The 20038-nt window shown below is 38.6% G+C and overlaps 1 protein-coding gene across 3 annotated transcripts in view; it reads left to right on the forward strand.

The window, feature by feature from the left end:
* LOC130361911 (bifunctional heparan sulfate N-deacetylase/N-sulfotransferase 3-like) overlaps positions 1–8422 on the forward strand; it is a 361861-nt gene extending 353439 nt beyond the window's left edge. For 2 of the 3 annotated variants that reach the window (XM_056565591.1, XM_056565600.1), the window contains exon 14: positions 7674–8422. In XM_056565591.1, the coding sequence (XP_056421566.1) occupies positions 7674–7811 (138 nt within the window). In that variant the 3' untranslated portion in view covers positions 7812–8422. Of the gene's footprint in view, positions 1–7668 lie in introns of all 3 variants that reach the window. The other variant, XM_056565609.1, reaches the window with a different exon arrangement.
* The last annotated feature ends 11616 nt before the right edge of the window (positions 8423–20038 follow it).

The raw sequence follows: 20038 nt of genomic DNA on the forward strand, positions 1-20038 counted from the left end.
TTTAACCCCTTCCCTAATAAAAGTTTGAATCACTCCCCTTTTCCCATAAATAAAATAAAACAGTGTAAATAAAATAAATAAATAAACATATGTGGTATCGCCGCATGCGTAAATGTCCGAACTATAAAAATATATCATTAATTAAACCGCACGAACCATGGCGTACGCGCAAAAAAATTCCAAAGTCCAAAAAAGCGTATTTTTGGTCACTTTTTATACCATTAAAAAATTTATAAAAAGTGATCAAAAAAGTCCCATCAAAACAAAAATCATATAGATAAAAACTTCAGATCACGGTGCAAAAAATTAGTCCTCATACCGCCCTGTACGTGGAAAAATAAAAAAGTTATAGTGGTCAGAAGATGACATTTTTAAACATATACATTTTCCTGCATGTAGTTATGATTTTTTTCCAGAAGTACGACAAAATCAAACGTATATAAGTAGGGTATCATTTTAACCGTATGGACCTACAGAATAATGATAAGGTGTCATTTTTACCGAAATATGCACTGCATAGAAACGGAAGCCCACAAAATTTACAAAATGGCGTTTTTTCTTCAATTTTGTTGCACAATGATTTTTTTCCGCTTCTCTGTGAATTTTGGGGTAAAATGACTAATGTCAATGCAAAGTAGAATTGGTGACGCAAACAATAAGCCATAATATGGATTTTTAGGTGGAAAATTGAAAGGGTTATGATTTTTAAAAGGTAAGGAGGAAAAAACGAAAGTGCAAAAATTGAAAAACACTGAGTCCTTAAGGGGTTAAAGGAGATCATCTGTAGGGACTATTTTCAAATTATGGGCATTGTGTGGGATATTAAAAAAATAAAACATCTGCTTTCCTTTGACGCTCCGGCTGTACCTCCGGTAACCTGCTCTAGTCCCCCGCAGCAATCCTTTTCCTGAGCTGTAGCGTGACTGTCGTCTACAGAAGCACCCAGATCATATGTGTCATACTACAGCTCAGGGAATAGCTGGCCGAGGCGGGACAGAGATTCGCTGAGCTGCAGTATAACTCATTGAGCCCTAGTGCTTCCGTAGATAACGCTACACGCTACAGCCCAGGAAGAGGATTGCTCCGGGGGGACCAGAGCAGGACACCGGAGATACAACAGGAGCACTGGAGGACAGCAGTTTTTTTTTAAGGGGTTAAAGTATTTTCACTGGAGGGTACATACTGTGTATTTGCTTACAAGAACTAGTAGCTGTATAGTTATCAGTAGAAATGAAAGTGCTTTCTTGCATTTCATATCTTTTAACATAAAAGAAAAAAGAATCCAACCACACTGTCCAAGATCCTAGGAGTCAGTTTTGATATAACAGTCTTCCAAGTGTTACCTTAAAAAATATGGTAAGATCAATACATGAATTTATAGTCATATTGTTAAACAAAATTGACTTACTTGCAGGAATTTTATTTTTACAAACACAGTCACGCAACTCAGTTTCCTTTGTCTTTTATTCTTTACAGTTCCTAGGACTCTTACTCATAGAAAAAAAAAACATAAGTACATTATGGGGAATTTATCAAGGCTTGTGTGCCAGTTTCCTTACAAGTGTTTGCTCTAAGATTTTCCTGTGTTTTGTTCAAAAATCAAGTGCGCTGCACAAACATTTGCATCTTTTTAACTTGTTTCTGGTTTAAGCACTTATAATTTCCCCCCAAGGTTTTTAGTTTGACTTTTTATTTAGGTTTTTAGTTTTACTTCAATAGATTTATGCATTGGTAGGTTCTTAGCATTATACACCTGTGGCAATGAAACACCTGAATTTAGTGATTGAGAGGTGGGGTTCAATACTTTTGTCCTTATTACATATATATATATTGAATGGAATTGACGTTATATAGAGTGATGCAAATCACATTTAATTGCTTGAGTACCAATCCATGAAACAAATTTGTAGCTAGTTTAAAAAAATAGTAATGTGTAAAAGAACTTCAAACAAGCCTTTATGCTGTAGGGGTCAAAGGTTTTTACCTGCAATGTGTTAAGCTGCAAATAGTGTATTGGTGGGAATCAGTACAATAAGATGCTCCTTTTTACATCATAACCATGTACGTGGTGGGGTCTCATCATTATCATGTGTTCCTTTTGTTTTAAACCATAACTCTGGTAGTAAGTTGTTAGATTCCCTTTACATTAGTAGTCATGACTGCATTGATGGATATGTTTTCCATTGGATCCAGACAACAACTGACGAACCTTTTTGACTTTTATGAGATCTGCTGTGGTTCAGTTTGGGTTCTGTTATTTGACAGGAAGAATAGGACTGCAGGCTGCAGTTTTCTCTCATCAAACATACTCTAAAGCTTAACAGAAGTATCAATTCCCAAAGTGCAATTGTAAACAGAGCATGTAGTACCAAAATGTGAATCCGTAAACCCATTTGCACTATTATTTCCTGGGTCCAAAAATGAAAACAATGAATAGTCCTGGAAACTTCATTGTCTGGTTGCAAATCCTTAACCCCTTAAGGACAAAGGACGTAAATGTACGTCCTGGTGCGGTGGTACTTAACGCACCAGGACGTACATTTACGTCCTGTGCATAACCACGGGCATCGGAGCAATGCCCGTGTCATGCACGGCTGATCCCGGCTGCTTATCGCAGCCAGGGACCCACCGGCAATGACCGATGCCCGCGATCTCGCGGGTGTCCGCCATTAACCCCTCAGGTGCCGGGATCAATGCAGATCCCGGCATCTGCGGCAGTGCGCGATTTAAATGAACGATCGGATCGCCCGCAGCGCTGCTGCGGGGATCCGATCATTCAGAACGCCGCACGGAGGTCCCCTCACCTTCCTCCGTCCGGCTCCCGGCGTGTCCTGCTCTGGTCTGAGATCGAGCAGACCAGAGCAGAAGATCGCCGATAACACTGATCTGTTCTATGTCCTATACATAGAACAGATCAGTATTAGCAATCATGGTATTGCTATGAATAGTCCCCTATGGGGACTATTCAAGTGTAAAAAAAAAAATTCAAAAAATGTAAAAGTAAAAAAAAAGTGAAAAATCCCCTCCCCCAATAAAAAAGTAAAACGTCAGTTTTTTCCTATTTTACCCCCAAAAAGCGTAAAAAATACATTTTATAGACATATTTGGTATCGCCATGTGCATAAATGTCCGAACTATTAAAATAAAATGTTAATGATCCCGTACGGTGAACGGCGTGAACGAAAAAAAAAGTCCAAAATTGCTACTTTTTTAATACATTCTATTAAAAAAAATTATAAAAAATGTATTAAAAGTTTTTATATGCAAATGTAGTATCAAAAAAAAGTACAGATCATGGCGCAAAAAATGAGTCCCCATACCGCCGCTTATACGGAAAAATAAAAAAGTTAGAGGTCATCAAAATAAAGGGATTATAAATGTACTAATTTGGTTAAAAAGTTTGTGATTTTTTTTAAGCGCAACAATAATAGAAAAGTATGTAATAATGGTATCATTTTAATTGTATTGACCCTCAGAATAAAGAACACATGTCATTTTTACCATAAATTGTACGGCGTGAAAACGAAACCTTCCAAAATTAGCAAAATTGCGTTTTTCGTTTTAATTTCCCCACAAAAATAGTGTTTTTTGGTTGCGTCATACATTTTATGATATAATGAGTTATGTCATTACAAAGGACAACTGGTCGCGCAAAAAACAAGCCCTCATACTAGTCTGTGGATGAAAATATAAAAGAGTTATGATTTTTAGAAGGCGAGGAGGAAAAAATGAAAACGTAAAAATTTAATTGTCTGAGTCCTTAAGGCCAAAATGGGCTGAGTCCTTAAGGGGTTAAAGAGGACCTGTGTTCAGTCCACAAAAAAATTAACCAATGAGTGCCCTCATTCACACACTGTTTATGCTACACCCCCAAGATATAGAGGTTTGATTACTTGGTTGAATATATATGTTGTTTTCACTGGATAGCTAGATGTGTGGGAACTTTATTGTAAAAAGGTGTATGAATGCTAGTGAATGTTAGGGTGTGAATAGAAGACTGAGCTGCATGAATCAGGCACAGAGGGATGATATTAGGAGGCTAGGGGTGTGTGAATAGAAAGTTCATCATTGCAACCCCCTGTACATTAATCACATTTCTTCAGCCCTGAAAGGCAATCCTAGACTATGCCATAGAGGGGGAGATTTATTAAAATCTGTGCAAAGGAAGTGTGGTGCAGTTTCCCATGGCAACCAATCTGATTGTTTCTTTCATTTTTAAAAGAAACAAAAAGGTCCCTGAAAAATGAATAAAGCAATCTGATTGGTTGTTAAGGGCAAATGCACCACTCTTCCTCTACAAAGATTTTGATAAATCTCTCCCATAGTTTCTTCAAAAGGTATTGTAATAGTACACCATACAGTTAAAGTGTGCCATTTGTGCCCCACAAAGTAATAGTGCCCCTCAGACACAGTAATACTGGCACTCCAGGTGTCTCACACAGGAAAAAACAATATGACTTTAATAATTCCCCCTTTTTCCCCCAAAACAGTAATGATTCAGCTTTTAATGGAATGATGCCTTTATTGTCGCCCCAGCACAGCAAACCTGACCTAATTCTTGTGCCAGACCCACATTAAAATGTTACTTCTGTGGACCTGATTGATAACTCTGCCTTTTAATAGCTAACAATGCCCATTAAAGGAGAAGTCTCATACCTGAAAGTACAGAAAAACACATCTCCTATACACAGGATAGGGGCTAAGTTTTAGATCACGGGGGATCTGACCACCCCCTACAACCTCCTGTACGGGGCCCGGCTCTCCCCCAGAGTGGCGAATCACGACCCCCACCCAATGCCCCCTCCATATACCTCTATGGGATAGCATTCGGCAATCTTTGGGTTTTCCATAAAGATTTATGATGGGGCGTGGCGGCCCCCGCTTCAAGCAGGGGTCGTGACACACCACCCTAGGGGAGAGCTGGTGCTCCATACATAAATCTCTATAGGAGAGCCAAAGATTCCAGAACACTCTCCCATAGAGATATATGGAGGGGGTGTTGGGTGGGGGTCGTGATTCGCCACTCTGGGGGAAAGCTGGAAGCCCCGTACAGGAAGTAAAGGGGGGCCCCTGTGGTCAGACCCCCCTCCCTCCCATCTAAAACGTATTCATTTTCCAGTACTTCCAGGTAAGAGACTTCTCCTTTTATAGTGCCCAATAATAATGTCCACTAACATTACTAATAAAATGTTGTCAATTTTTTCCTTGAAAAGTAATAAAATGTATACCCCTTTAACTCTAAAAACTGTGTCCAAATTCATTTATCTTTGGTTGTTTTTGGTCAAAAATTTTGGCACATGGGCTATTCTGTACATGTTGCACCAACATTTCTGCAACTTTTCAAACAATCTGTTATTCTGGGTTGATAGCACAATTCACCAACAAAAATTACCTCTCCTAGGTAATTTTAAAATGGCATCTGTCATTTAATGGTGCAGATTGTTGGCACATACTGTCCACCAATACCCCTAAGTCCTTTTTAGTGACAGTTTACCTACTGTTATAGAGATCAAATATAGATATACTAAGAGAGCACAGTCAAACCAGTCCATATACTGTATATAGAAAATGGAGGAACTAATTAATGTGAACAGGACAGTAGACGGATAATCCAATGGAGCAACTGCTAACGGGGTGCGAAGCATAAAGATAGCAAGACAGTGTGCAAAATCTAAATATAACAGACAAGGCTTGCACTCATCATTTCTGTAGAATATTTAATGCAGTCATTCCATTCCGGCAGGGAGACTTAAGTGATGCGGGGTGCTCAGAGGCAAACAGCCATTTTCGCACAATAGGTATGTGCTTCTTCCGGCCTCAAGAGGCCGGAAGAAGCACACACCTATTGTGTGAAAACGGCTATTTGCCTCTGAGCACCCCGCATTACTTAAGTCTCTCTGCCAGAATGGAGTGACCACATGAAATATTCTATAGAAACGGTGAGTGTAAGCGTTGTCTTCGATATTTGGATTTTACCTACTGTTATACTATATAATACATAATTACAGAAGTTGTTTCCTTGGCCCAAGTGCAGAACCTTACTTGCCATTTCTCTAGAAATGCATTGCTATAATAACACAACCTACTGTATGCCACACAGTATATATCTGAGCTGAACAATACTTCAGAAGGTGACATCTCACCATGCTTTACATAATTAGCCAGAAACGGAACAACTTCCTTAGCAGCATGGCGTCACAATATTGGTCTTATTTTGTGTTATTTTCTCCATAGGTGTTGACAATCAAAGCATTTCTATAATTATATCTACGTGTGATATATATTGCTGTCATGACAATTACCTATCTCCCATAAGCCTTTAGGTACTTTGAGATGGCTACTTTTTAATGAAGTGCTCTGCAATAAAAAATGTATCCTCCCCGCACGATACTAATGTTACTGGTAGTTTTCAGTTTATTAAATGAAACATTCATCTTAAGCATGAAATGACTGAGCTGTTGGTTTATGTTTCTGATTTCTAAAGTTAATCATCTGCTTAATTTACACATTATAATTGGAGATGTTCACCATGTACTCGTAATGGCAAGATGCTATTTCTCTACTGGAAGGGTAAATAAAATGTCTAAAATCCCTCAGCAAGCAATGACTTTATTGGCTGCTATCCAAAGGGATGTGCTGCTTACAAGGTATTATAATTGATAGAAGTAATGTGTATTTCTGAAGTGAGGAGGCTGAGACTAAAATCCATAGTATTATTTGGCTTGCCTAATTTTGTTTTGCACACATTTCCTTTATTTATTGCACTAGCAGGGTTACAGTAGATCTTTGAAACACTAATAAATAAATGTCTTTTTCTGCTTTAAAGAGAATCTGTCACCCATTGTTGGTGCTAATTCTTTAAAGCTTATTGCCTTGTAATGTCGCTGACAGGTATTTTGTGATAAAATATTTCCTTCTGTGTGTAATTAATGTAGTAAACACCAGATTTCAGACTAATCCAATTATTAATCTGATATGTTTGGATCAGATCTTATGCATAGTCAGATTTTGGGGGAATCTTTCACCTCTAGATCATGATCAAAGCTCAAGTGTCAAAGAGGTGTTGCTTAACTGCAGGATGCACACTTCCCATTCGCCCCACCGCTTCCTGCCTTCACTAATATACAGAGCTTGTCTTCCAACACTGACTCGTGTATGTCAGTCAAGGCAGGGAGGGGTGGGGGAGGAAGGATGCATGTATGCTGTTTCAGCACTGCCTCCTTGACACTTGAGTTCTGAGCATAATTTAGAGCTGACAGATCCCCTTTAAAGACATACTTGGCATCAGCTTATTCCCATCTTCCTGAACAAATAACCAGGTATACTCAGCCAAGTCATGTGTGCACTTTTATGGTGGAATCAGTAAAAATAGCTGTTGGCCAGATGAGCCACAAACAAGTATATGTATGACTGTCTTTCATCTGATCCCTACTTCTTGTTGCCATAAATTTGTAGGCTTAGCACAAAGTACAATGGTGATCAGGTTATATATCTATTAGTAGTATGTCTCCATAAAGACTTATATATCTGGATACACAGAACGTCAGGATATGTTTAATCCAGCCTGCTTGCAAAGTTGCATTGTAGCAATAAAAATGGTTGCAAACGTGGACTCAGCCTTTAAATATGTTTAGTGATAACTGATTTGTATCTATTATTTTGTTTTAGTGCAGAGCCTTCTTGTCAAGCTTGTATCAAGATCACAATGTGGAATTATCAAAACTTTTACACAGACTTGGTCAACCTCTACCTTCATGGCTGAGACAAGAACTGCAGAAAATCAGATAGCACAGAAACAACTGGACCTTTAGACATTAAGCATCTCTTCACTTATACAGTTGTTTACGTACTGTTCACATGTTGGGAGAAATACCAGACTAACCCTATTCGCCATGTGCTGGCATGTGGATTCTATCACATTCTTGTGGAGGACAGTGGCAGATGAGACCTTTTACTCTTGTGTTCGATCAATGATGGATGATGACCGGTTGTTACATCAACCGAAATTCAGATTCATGGTAATAATAAAGTCCTTTGACCATCTAATTTTACAATGAATATTTTTATTATGTTAATAAAACCTATGTCAGATATTGATGATTGATATGTTTTTCTACATGATACATGCTGATACTATGAGGATAAAAATCGAGCATGTTGTATGCTGCTACTTCATTTGTTATACCAAACTGGTTTATTTCAGTAAGTGTCTCTACTGCCAGTATTATGCAAAACAATACCCTTCTTGTAAGCAATTTAAGTGACCATTCCTATGTTTATCATTATATTGTATAAATTGTTTTAACAGAGTGATTTCTATCCAATATTATACAATCATAGAAATTGTTTTGTATCAAGTTTGCACACTAGACACTCTTGAAATTAAACCTTTCTTCCTAACTCCTTGATAAAGTAGTTCAATATCTTTCTTTTACACACACGTAGACAAGAAAAATACTTGGAATACTACAGACACCGAAAAAAACAGGTGTAGGACAATACCAAAAGAAAACTAGTAGAGGGATATATAATCCTCACAAATAATAACACCTGTCAATAAAGTGATAGAAAAAGGCTACTAAGCTCCCACACGTATATGGTACTACACAAAAACAATTGGAGCCCTTTTAAATAAAAATAAAAATATATATACTTTATTTAATAATACATTAGTACATAAAAATGGAGGACTTCCACCCAGATGGAGGACAGAACAGCAAGATAACATGGGTGACCCCTCAGGTTAGAATAACAGCTAGTGAGACATAATATGCACAAATATTATAGAAAGAAATTACACAGTTGAAATAAAATTGTGTCCAGAAGGACTAGAAAGCACAGAAAGTCCAAAGATACAAAGCATACTTAGTCTAAAATGCTCGGAGATGACCTGAGGGGACACCACCCCAACGCTGCATTTCGGGACCTTTGACAAACCTTTGTCAAACGCAGCATTGGGGTTGTGCCCTCTCAGGTCATCTCCGAGCATTTAGGACTAAGTATGCTTTGTATCTTTGGACTTTCTGTGCTTTCTAGTCCTTCTGGACACAATTTTATTTAAACTGTGTAATTTCTTTCTATAATATTTGTGCATATTATGTCTCATTAGCTCTTATTCTGACTTGAGGGGGTCACCCGTGTTATCTTGCTGTTCTGTCTTCCATCTGGGTGGAAGTCCTCCATTTTTTATGTACTAATGTATTGTTAAATAAAGCATTTTTTTTTCTTCAAAATGGCTCCAATTGTTTTTGTGTAGTACCACAAGAAAAATATTGATAATTAGTGATGAACGGCAAGGGCCATATTAGAATTTGCGATATTTCGCAAACATATGGACGAATATTCATTCTATGCTTGCGAAATTCGCATATTCGCTATGTTCATTCTCTTTTTTCATGCTAAATTTTTTAATGAAATTCGCATAGTGCGCATGCGCAATTATACTTTTCAGGGAGGGATCAGTCTCCAGTCTGGAAGTGCTGATATTCACATAAATATTCACATAACTTCGCATAAAAAATGAATATTTGTCATTACGAATATATATCACTATATTCTAAATATTAGGGAAATCCCAAAGTGCCGATATTCGCTGTAAAAATTCACATTTTGAATATGCACGCTCAACACTATTGATAATGATGCGAATCCCACCAACTTACATACAATACGACTACCCTACCCCCCAGGCCCAAAAAAAAGGAACAATATACCATGGGCTTTGTGGCAAATTTTGCTTTACCATAAACACAAAGGAAAATGGTGGTACAAAGAAACAACTAATCACACATACAGGGACAGGCGCATGCTCACTTTTTCAGTCAAGGTCATCAATATAAGCAATAAAACAGTGATCATATAGGGGTCAGATACCAGGTCTACAGCGGCACCCAGCAGAGTATTATTGCACTGCAGACCATGAAGGAGAATACTGCACTGTTCACACATAGGAAAATGTGGTGTAATTTATTTTCTGTGCGCATATTCGTCTGTAATTGGCAAAAATGCGGCTCCAAATTCCCCACCAAATAATTGCCCGTTCTGCAGCATGTCTGCTTCGTTTCAGTGTGAATTGTCTTTGTGGATTTCCTCAGTGTGCACAAGGCATAACAGACATGTCAGGAGAGACGACATTTTGTCTATAAATACAGTGATTCTCAGGTGATGTCTTCTCTGGTTTTAGACATTCTTTTTCAATTTCTTCTGTCTGTCCCAGACTTCCATGACGACTTCTGATGAGCACAACTTATCACTGCAGAGTTTGCTCTTTCTTACCTTCCATATTAAGAAAATATATTCACCCATAAAAATAATATCACACATTTTGTCCTGTCACTATAATATAGCCACCTACTGTGCACCCTGAATGTAGTAGTGACACATGCTGTGCCCCTGAACAGCCCTAGACTAGTAAATTCAGCCTAGTATTGAAAGTATTGTCATGCCAGCCCATACAGAAGTCATTTGCCCTGATAAGATATAACTCATAAATCCATTTTCCAAACATATTCGCTCATTTTGCAGGACTCTAAAGAGCAGCAGACCATGCTTTTCAGTCCCAGAAATTTATTGTATACATTCCAAAAATAGACTGATCATTGTTTCTAGTTAACTAATGTGGTCCATTGAACTCAATGAGGAGTACAGCGCGGGATATGATTTTTGATAGGTTACTAATGTATACCCCTAAAACACATCATTTTCAAAGCCCCATTACACTGAAAACATTGCTAGTATCAAGTTACCATAAAAACTATGGCAACATAAATCACACATGTAGGGGGAACATGTAGAGGAGGCAAGATATATAAAGAAGGAGCACAAGAACACAGGACTTACCCCTTTCCCCAACTTTATACACTCACTCCTGTGCTGCTGATATAACAGAACTTGGCTTCCCACTCTCAGTCACTTAAATTTCTGGGGACATAAGATCACATGCCCACTTGTCCACAATTATTGGCCAAAGCGGTGTCATTCATTGGCTGAGCATGTGTGTGACATTACGTCCTTAAACTCCAAAATGCCTGAGAGCCGGAATCAGAGCTCCCTTATACCAGCAATGGCTCAGGAGGTAAGAGTGTTTGTTTTTTCTTTACCCAATCCCTGACCAAATTTTAAATGTTTTGGCCAGGACAACCCCTTTAATTAAAATGTCCCTCCTTTGTTGTTTCACCATATGTTTTATCATCTTTTGTATCCTGCTGCATACCCTCACTGTTCTTTTTTTACTGCAGCCCTATGCTCATTCAGCCAAACTTTTATTGGTCTTGATGTATTATCAATATATGAAAGCCCACTTGGGCATTTTAATAGATAAACTATGTTACTATCGTCACATAAGAAGAAGCCTTTTAGAGGAATTTCTGTCCCTTAAAGAGTAGGTTTCCTTTGATGATTCCATTACAGTGTTGGCATTTTCAACAAGGATAGGTGACTTTTCAGAGATTGGCCAAAATGTTTGTCAATGTTATCAAAGTGCAGCACAATAGAGTTTTATCAAGTCAGTAGGGACAGAAAAGCATGAAGTATACTCAATGTATCACTGCTATCAGGACAAAAAGGAGCAAGACTGTGTCATAGCAGGTCTGTATGTGATTAGCAGCACAAGTATTGGTGTGAGAGTAAGGGCTAGTTCACACTGCGGACAAGTCACCGGCTGAATGTCTGCAGTGGGAATGAACCCTAAATCTGCAACCCACCCCTTTTCAGACTTTGGTGAGCAGGGTTTTCGCTTGAGGAGTTTTTTCTTCGATTACCTAGAGACTCTGTCTGTGATATAAAATAGGAGTTTGTCGGCTTAAAAAAAAATTAAGGATAGGATCACACATGGCATATTTTGCTGCATATTTTCTGCAGCTGATTTTGCTAACCATTGACTTCAATGTGTAGGAAAATACACAGCAGAAAATATGCAGCAAAAGATGACACGAGTGAGTCTACCCTAAAAGTGTATTTATGAATTATGCTTTCCCTCCCCCCCATGCTTTTTATGCCCCTTGTTGCCCTCTACAATCCAGAAATGTTTCTACTAACCCAGTTTTTACCTGTTAAAACTTATAATTCAGCAATTTAACCCCCTAGATGCTGTGGTCAAGAGCAACTATGTCTCTAGGCAGTTAGATGTCAGGTACTGATACTTGAAAAAATCTAAAATAAAAGGAGAGCAGCGCTCCGTGGTGTGATATCGTAAAGAACTTGTATAACAGTTCAGATAAACTGGTGCTCACCGAGGTTGGTTGTACAGTCCAAGTACAACATTGGCGTCCGCATAAACCAAGTGAGGATAAGGACCCTGCAGCCGATCCTTACCACATAAACAGCAATCTTGTACTCCAAACCTCCAGGTAGGATAAGGCAGGCGCTGGGAATCTTCTTACTACAAAAGGATTTTATTACCCATCATGCAATGCGTTTCACGGAACGTGCGCTTCATCAGGCATCAGATGCCTGATGAAGCGGAAGTTCTGCAAAATGTGTTGTATGATGTGTAATAAAATCCTTTCGTGTTAAGAAGATTCCCAGCTCCTGCTTTATCCTAGCTGTTTCCCGGAGGTTTGGAGTACATAGGTACTGATGCTGTCATTCTTCTGATCACACAATTAAAATACCCTATAATAAAAATACCCCCCTTTGACCACTTTTCAAATTAAAAATAAATCTAAACTACAGAATAAATAAAATAAACATAACTAGTATTGCTGCTTGCAGAGTTAACCAAACTATTATAATAAAATGGTACTTCTTCCTCAAGGTGAATGTCGTAAGTGATGCAAAATACCCAAACTGATGTTTTTGCTCACCTTGAATTGCAGAAAACATGAATTAAAAAGTGATAAAAAAAATCCCCATCTACACCAAAATGGAATCAATAAAAACCACAGATGACTGTGCAAAAAAACAGGCCTCACAAAGCACCGCGGAAGTAAAAATAAAAAAGGAGGTAGAATAAGGTAATGCAGTTTAGTAGTTCTTTAAGTTACTCAATACCTGAATGATTTATAGAGAACAGTGCCAATGCTGAAGCCACATAGAGCCACATAGACTCCATTGACTCACAATGGTCTGTCGGTTCACTCGATGTGTGTCGATTATTTCAATACAGTAATTTTAGTGTCAGCATAAACTTTTGCATCCAAAGTTCTATTCATTTGAGAGCCCATGACAACAGTGTGTATAGTGCACTAATGATTTATTATATTTTTTGTATCCCCACAATAATTTAGACTGATATCATATGTGACTTCATTGTTTTAGTACCTTTTTTGGTATTTATTGCCTAATTTTTAATATTAATGGTCTTATTTTGTGGTACATATACTCCAATGAAAGTGGGACAATGCTCCAGTCTTAAAGCATAAATAATAATAATAAGTCAACTTTATTCTTAGGATCAGTATGGCTATGACTATACTAAATATGGTTAGTTTTATGTATGCATAATATTCTATACTCATAGAAATAACCAGTGCAATAACAAACCAGCAAATTAAAGGGGTTCTCCAGAAATCAGAAAAAAATAACATAAGAAAAGATGCTTTTGTGCATGGGAAAATAAAGGTATTACTAAATATGTTTTCCTATTTTTCTTGATAGCTTGGACTATTATTTATTTTACTTCCACTTTTACTTCTCAGTAATCCATCCTAACAGAGAGCAGGATAGACGGCAACATTAAAAAGAGCAGGGGATAGAATCTGTCCTTCTCCTTGCTCTAATTATTTCCCATTATGTTATACACAACACTTTATGTCAAGGATAATGCTGTGTATGTCTTGTTGCCCCAAACTCCATCCCTTTCTCTCTCACACACACAAACATTTACAGGGGCGTAGCTAGAAACCACAGGGCCCCGATGCGTAAAATTGCCCTGGGCCCCCCTACCACCTGATGACCCGCTTCCCCAATCCCTGGACGACCCCATACTTGGTCCCACAAAGATATCAGTGAACACGGCACTGATGTGACACAGTCAGGAGAATACACAACTATACAAGTGTCTAACAGGCAGGGCCAGAAAGACAAAACAGGCATTGAAGAATAAGCAGCCCATTTTTCTGGTGGGGGTCCAACTGCTGGGACCCCCACCAATCACCAATCAGCTGTTGTAAAGCTATAACTCCCATCATGTCTGGAAAGCCTCAGGCATTATAGGAGTTGTATTTTTGCAACAGCTGGAGAGCCACAGATTAGGGTACATCGTCACCCATCATCACTGTGGAACTCACAAGTGACTCCAGCTCTGATAGGACAGTCAGGAGAATACACAATGATTTTAGTGACCTGAGTGACGTCTTCTCTGTTGTCTTTTCTTTTCTTCTCCATCTGGTCCAGACTTCAGGGCTTCTTCCAGGTCCATCTTCTCTGCAGAGTCTGATGCCCGGACATCATAGGCTCCTCACTTTGTCAGTAGATCCTTATCATCTGTATGAAGACAATAATCATTATTATTCTGCTAATTACTGCACCCCCTGAATATAATACTGCCACCCACTGTATCCCCTGAATATAAAACTACCATCCACTGTACCCCTGAATATAATACTGAAACACACTGTACCCCTGAATATAATACTGACACCTACTGTATCCCCTGAATATAAAACTACTATCCACTGTACCCCTTGAATATAATACTGCCACACACTGCATCCCCTGAATTTAAAACTACCATCCACTGTACCTCCTGCATATAATACTGCCACCCACTGCACCCCCTGAATATAATATGGCCACCTAGTGTAACCCCTGACTATAATACTGCCACCTACTGTACCCTCTGAATATAATACTGCCCCCCTACTGTTCCCCCTGAATATAATCCTGCTACACACTGTACCCCTGAATATAATACTGCCACACACTGTACCCCTGAATATAATACTGCCACTCACTGTACCCACTGAATATAATCTTGCCACACACTGTACCCACTGAATATAATACTGCCACACACTGTGCCCGTGAATATAAACCCTCAAAAATAACTATGCTATTCACTCTACCCTGCCACACATCATACATACATACATCTTGCTTACACACATCTATCATTCATACACATATATCATTCATACACATGCATTATCCATACATACATCATACATACATACACACATGTAATACCTACACATCATACATACATCATACATAAATACATATCATACATACACCCGCCACCTCCAGATTTCTCTGCATAATTCATCTCCACACATCATACATACATACATCTTGCTTACACACATCTATCATTTATACACACACATCATTCATACATCATACATACAGTACAGACACAGACATCATTCATACACACTCTGCCTCCGGACCCCCCACACATGCATAATACACGCATATCATACATACACATACATAAACACATATCATACATACACCCGCCGCCTCCAGATCCCCCCACATAATACATGTCCACACATCATACATACATCCTTCTAGCTTACACACATCATACATACATATATACATCTTGCTTACACAACATCTATCATTCATACACACACATCATTCATATATCATACATACAGTACATACACACACATCATTCATACACACACCACCTCCAGACCCCAAATATCCCCCTTCCCCCGCTCCTTGGGACCCCAAATCATTCTAACCCCTCCCCCCCCACACACACACACACACACACTCCTCCGGACCCCAAAACTCATATCACAAAAATGTACAATACTATGTAGCTAACCTTATATTTTAATAGTTTGGACATTTACCCACGCGGTGGTACCACATATCATTATTTTATATTCTTTATTACATTATTTTATTTAAAAAATGGGAACAGGGGGGTGATTGAACCCCTTAATGACCTGGGGTTTTTCCGTTTTTGCATTTTAGTTTTTTTCCTCCTTAACTTTAACCCCTTAAGGACGCAGGGTTTTTCCATTTTTGCATTTTAATTTTTTCCTCATCACCTTCTAAAAATCATAACGCTTTCAATTTTGCACATAAAATTCCATATTATGGCTTATTTTTTGCACCACCAATTCTACTTTGCAGTGACATTAGTCATTTTACCCAAAAATCCACGGCGAAACGGAAAAAAAATTCATTGTGCGACAAAATTGAAGAAAAAAAAATTCACTTTTTTTTTTTGCAGTGCTATAGCACTGCACACACTGATCTCTTATGCTGATCCTTGCAAAGCCATAGCTCTGCATGGATCAGCGAGATAGGGGCTCAATTGCTCAAGCCTGTAGCTGAGGCTTGGAGCAATCAAACTCCAATCGGACGCTGCGGAGACAGGTAAGGGGACCTCTGCTTGCGTCCTAGCTGATCGGGACATTGAGATTTTATCGCGATGTCCCGATCAGCACGACTGAGCTGCCGGGAAGCGTTTACTTTCACTTTCAGATGCGGCGGTCAACTTTGATCACCGCGTCTGAAGGGTTAACAGCGCGCGGCACAACGATTGATGCTGCACACTGTTAGCCCAGGGTCCCGGCTATGAATGGCAGCTGGGACTGATCCGGTGTGATGCGGTGTGACCCCGTTTTAAACACCGGGACCAGGCGTAGGGCATACAGGTATGCCCTACATCCTTAATAGGTTAATAAAATCATTACTCTTTCAATTTTGCACCTAAAAATCCATTTGATGGCTTATTTTGTGCACCACCAATTCTACTTTGTAATGACATCAGTCATTTTACCCAAAAATCGATGGAGAAATGTAGAAAAAAAATAATTTGGTAAAAATGACACCTTCTCTTTATTCTGTAGGTCCATACCATTAAAATGATACCCTACTTATATATGTTTGATTATGTTGTACTTCTGGAAAAAATCATAACTACATGCAGGAAAATGTAAATGTTTAAAATTGTCATCTTCTGACCCCTATAACTTTTTGACTTTTACGCTTACAGAGCAGTATTTTTGGTAACTTTTTATATCATGAAAAAAATGAATAAAAGCGATCAAAAAGTGCAATCAATACAATAATGGTACCAGTAAAAACTTCAGATCACGGCGCAAAAAATTTGCCCTCAGCTCATTATTTACCCCATGGTCTGAAGTTTTTAGCGGTACCATTATTGTATTGATTGGACTTTTTGATCGCTTTTTATTTATTTTTTCATGACAAAAAATACACTATTTTGGACAACTTTGAATTTTTTTTTTTACGCATACGTTATTGATCGTGCAGTTCCATTAATGATATATTTTTATAATACGGACATTTTTCGCACGCGGCAATACTACATATCTTTATGTTTATTTTTATTTACACTGTTTTGTTTTTTAAATGGGAAAAGGGGGATGATTCTTACTTTTATTAGGGAAGGGAAGGGTTAAATGGTCTTTATTAACTTTTTTTCACTTTTTATTTGCAATGTTATAGCCCCCATAGGGAACTAAAACATACAGTTGCAAGAAAAAGTATGTGAACCCTTTGGAATTATATGGATTTCTGCACAAATTGGTCATTGGTCATTTCATTTAAGTTAAAACAATAGACAATCACAGTCTGCTAACACTAATAACACACAAATAATTAAATCTTACCATGTTTTTAGTTAACACACCATGTAAACTTTCACAGTACAGGTGAAAAAAGTATGTGAACCATTGGATGTAACAACTGGTTGAACCTCCTTTGGCAGCAATAACTTCAACCAAAAGTTTTCTGTAGTTGCAGATCAGACGTGCACAACGGTCAGTAGTAATTTTTGACCATTCTTCTTTACAGAACAGTTTCAGTTCAGAAATATTCTTGGGATGTTTGGTGTAAATTGCTTTCTTGAGGTCATGCCACAGCATCTTAATCGGGTTGAGGTCGGGACTCTGACTGGGCCAATCCAGAAGACATATTTTCTTCTGTTCAAGCCATTCTGTTGTTAATTTACTTCTATGCTTTGGGTCATTGTCTTGTTGCAACATCCATCTTCTGTTGAGCTTCAGCTGGTGGACAGATGGCCTTAAGTTCTCCTGCAAAATGTCTTGATAAACTTGGGAATTCATCTTTATGATAGCAATGATAGCAATCTGTCCAGGCCCCGATGCAGCAAAGCAGCCCCAAACAATGATGCCCCCACCACCATACTTCACAGTTGGGATGAGGTTTTGATGTTGGTGTGCTGTGCCTCTTTTTCTCCCCACATAGTGTGTTTCTTCCAAACAACTCAACTTTGGTTTCACCTGTCCACAAAATATTTTGGCAGTACTGCTGTGGAACATGCAAGTGCATCTTGTGCAAACTGTAAACGTGCAGCAATGTTGTTTTTAGACAGCAGTGGCTTCCTCTGTGGTATCCTCCCATGAAATCCATTCTTGTTTAGTGTTTTGCTTATCGTAGATTCACTAACAGGAATGTTAACGTAGATTCGCTAACATGGATGTTAGCATATGCAAGGCCTCACTCACATCAGGCAATGTATCTTGTGAAAAGCAAACCCAGAACTGGTGGTGTTTTTTTTTTATAGGGCAGCTGTAACCAACACCTTCAATCTCATCTCATTGATTGGACTCTATTTGAATGACACCTCCCTCCAATTAGCTCTTGGAGATGTTATTAGTCTAAGGGTTCACATACTTTTTCCACCTGCACTGTGAATGTTTACATGGTGTGTTCAATAAAAACATGGTAACATTTAATTCTTTGTGTGTTGTTGAAGCAGACTGTGATTGTCTATTGTTGTGACTTAGATAAAGATCAGATCACATTTTATGACCAATTTGTGCAGAAATCCATATAATTCCAAAGGGTTCACATACTTTTTCTTGCAACTGTACAATCTTCTGATTGTATACACTGATCAGTGTTATGCCATTGCAAAGCACTTATCAGTGTAACCAGTGATCTGCTGCTCTAGCCTGCTGCACAGGCATGGAGCAGTAGATAGACGATCAGACGACGGAGAGGCAGGAGAGGACCTTGTGATTTTGTTGCGATATTCCCAATCAGCTCTGCTGAGCTGCCAGGATTCTTTTACTTTCACTTTAGACACCGCAATCAACTTTGGGTTAAAAGGGTTAATGCCGGGCATCGGCCGGATCGTCCGTGCCCGGCATTTGCCGTAGGTCCTGGCTGCCCGTTGCAACTGGGAACCACCGGGTTTTACCCATTCTCCACCAGCGAAAACTGTTTAAACCCATTAAACTGGACTAGGGCACATAGGTACGCCCTGAGTCCTTAACCCCTTCAGGACCAAGCCCATTTTGGCCTTAAGGACCGGAGCGTTTTTTGCACATCTGACCACTGTCACTTTAAACATTAATAACTCTGGAATGCTTTTAGTTATCATTCTGATTCCGAGATTGTTTTCTCGTGACATATTCTACTTTAAAATAGTGGTAAATTTTTGTGGTAACTTGCATCCTTTCTTGGTGAAAAATTCGTAAATTTGATGAAAAATTAGAAAATTTTGCATTTTTCTAAATTTGAAGCTTTCTGCTTGTAAGGGAAATGGATATTACGAATAAATTTTTTTTGATTCACATAAACAATATGTCTATTTATGTTTGCATCATAAAATTGACAAGTTTTTACTTTTTGAAGACACCAGAGGGCTTCAAAGTTCAGCAGCAATTTTCCAATTTTTCACAAAATTTTCAAACGATATTTTTCAGGGACCAGTTCAGTTTTGAAGTGGATTTGAAGGGTCTTCATATTAGAAATACCCCATAAATGACCCCATTATAAAAACAACACCCCCCAAAGTATTCAAAATGACATTCAGTCAGTGTTTTAACCCTTTAGGTGTTTCACAGGAATAGCAGCAAAGTGAAGGAGAAAATTCAAAATCTTCATTTTTTACACTCTCATGTTCTTGTAGACCCAATTTTTGAATTTTTGTAAGTGGTAAAAGGAGAAAATTTTTACTTGTATTTGTAGCCCAATTTCTCTCGAGTAAGCACGTACACATATGTCTATGTAAAGTGTTCGGCGGGCGCAGCAGAGGGCTCAGAAGGGAAGGAGCGACAAGGGAATTTTGGACAGTAGGTTTTTCTGAAATGGTTTTTTGGGGGCATGTTGCATTTAGGAAGCCCCTATGGTGCCA

This window comes from Hyla sarda, chromosome 1, assembly GCF_029499605.1.
Source record: "Hyla sarda isolate aHylSar1 chromosome 1, aHylSar1.hap1, whole genome shotgun sequence".
Taxonomy (NCBI): domain Eukaryota; kingdom Metazoa; phylum Chordata; class Amphibia; order Anura; family Hylidae; genus Hyla; species Hyla sarda.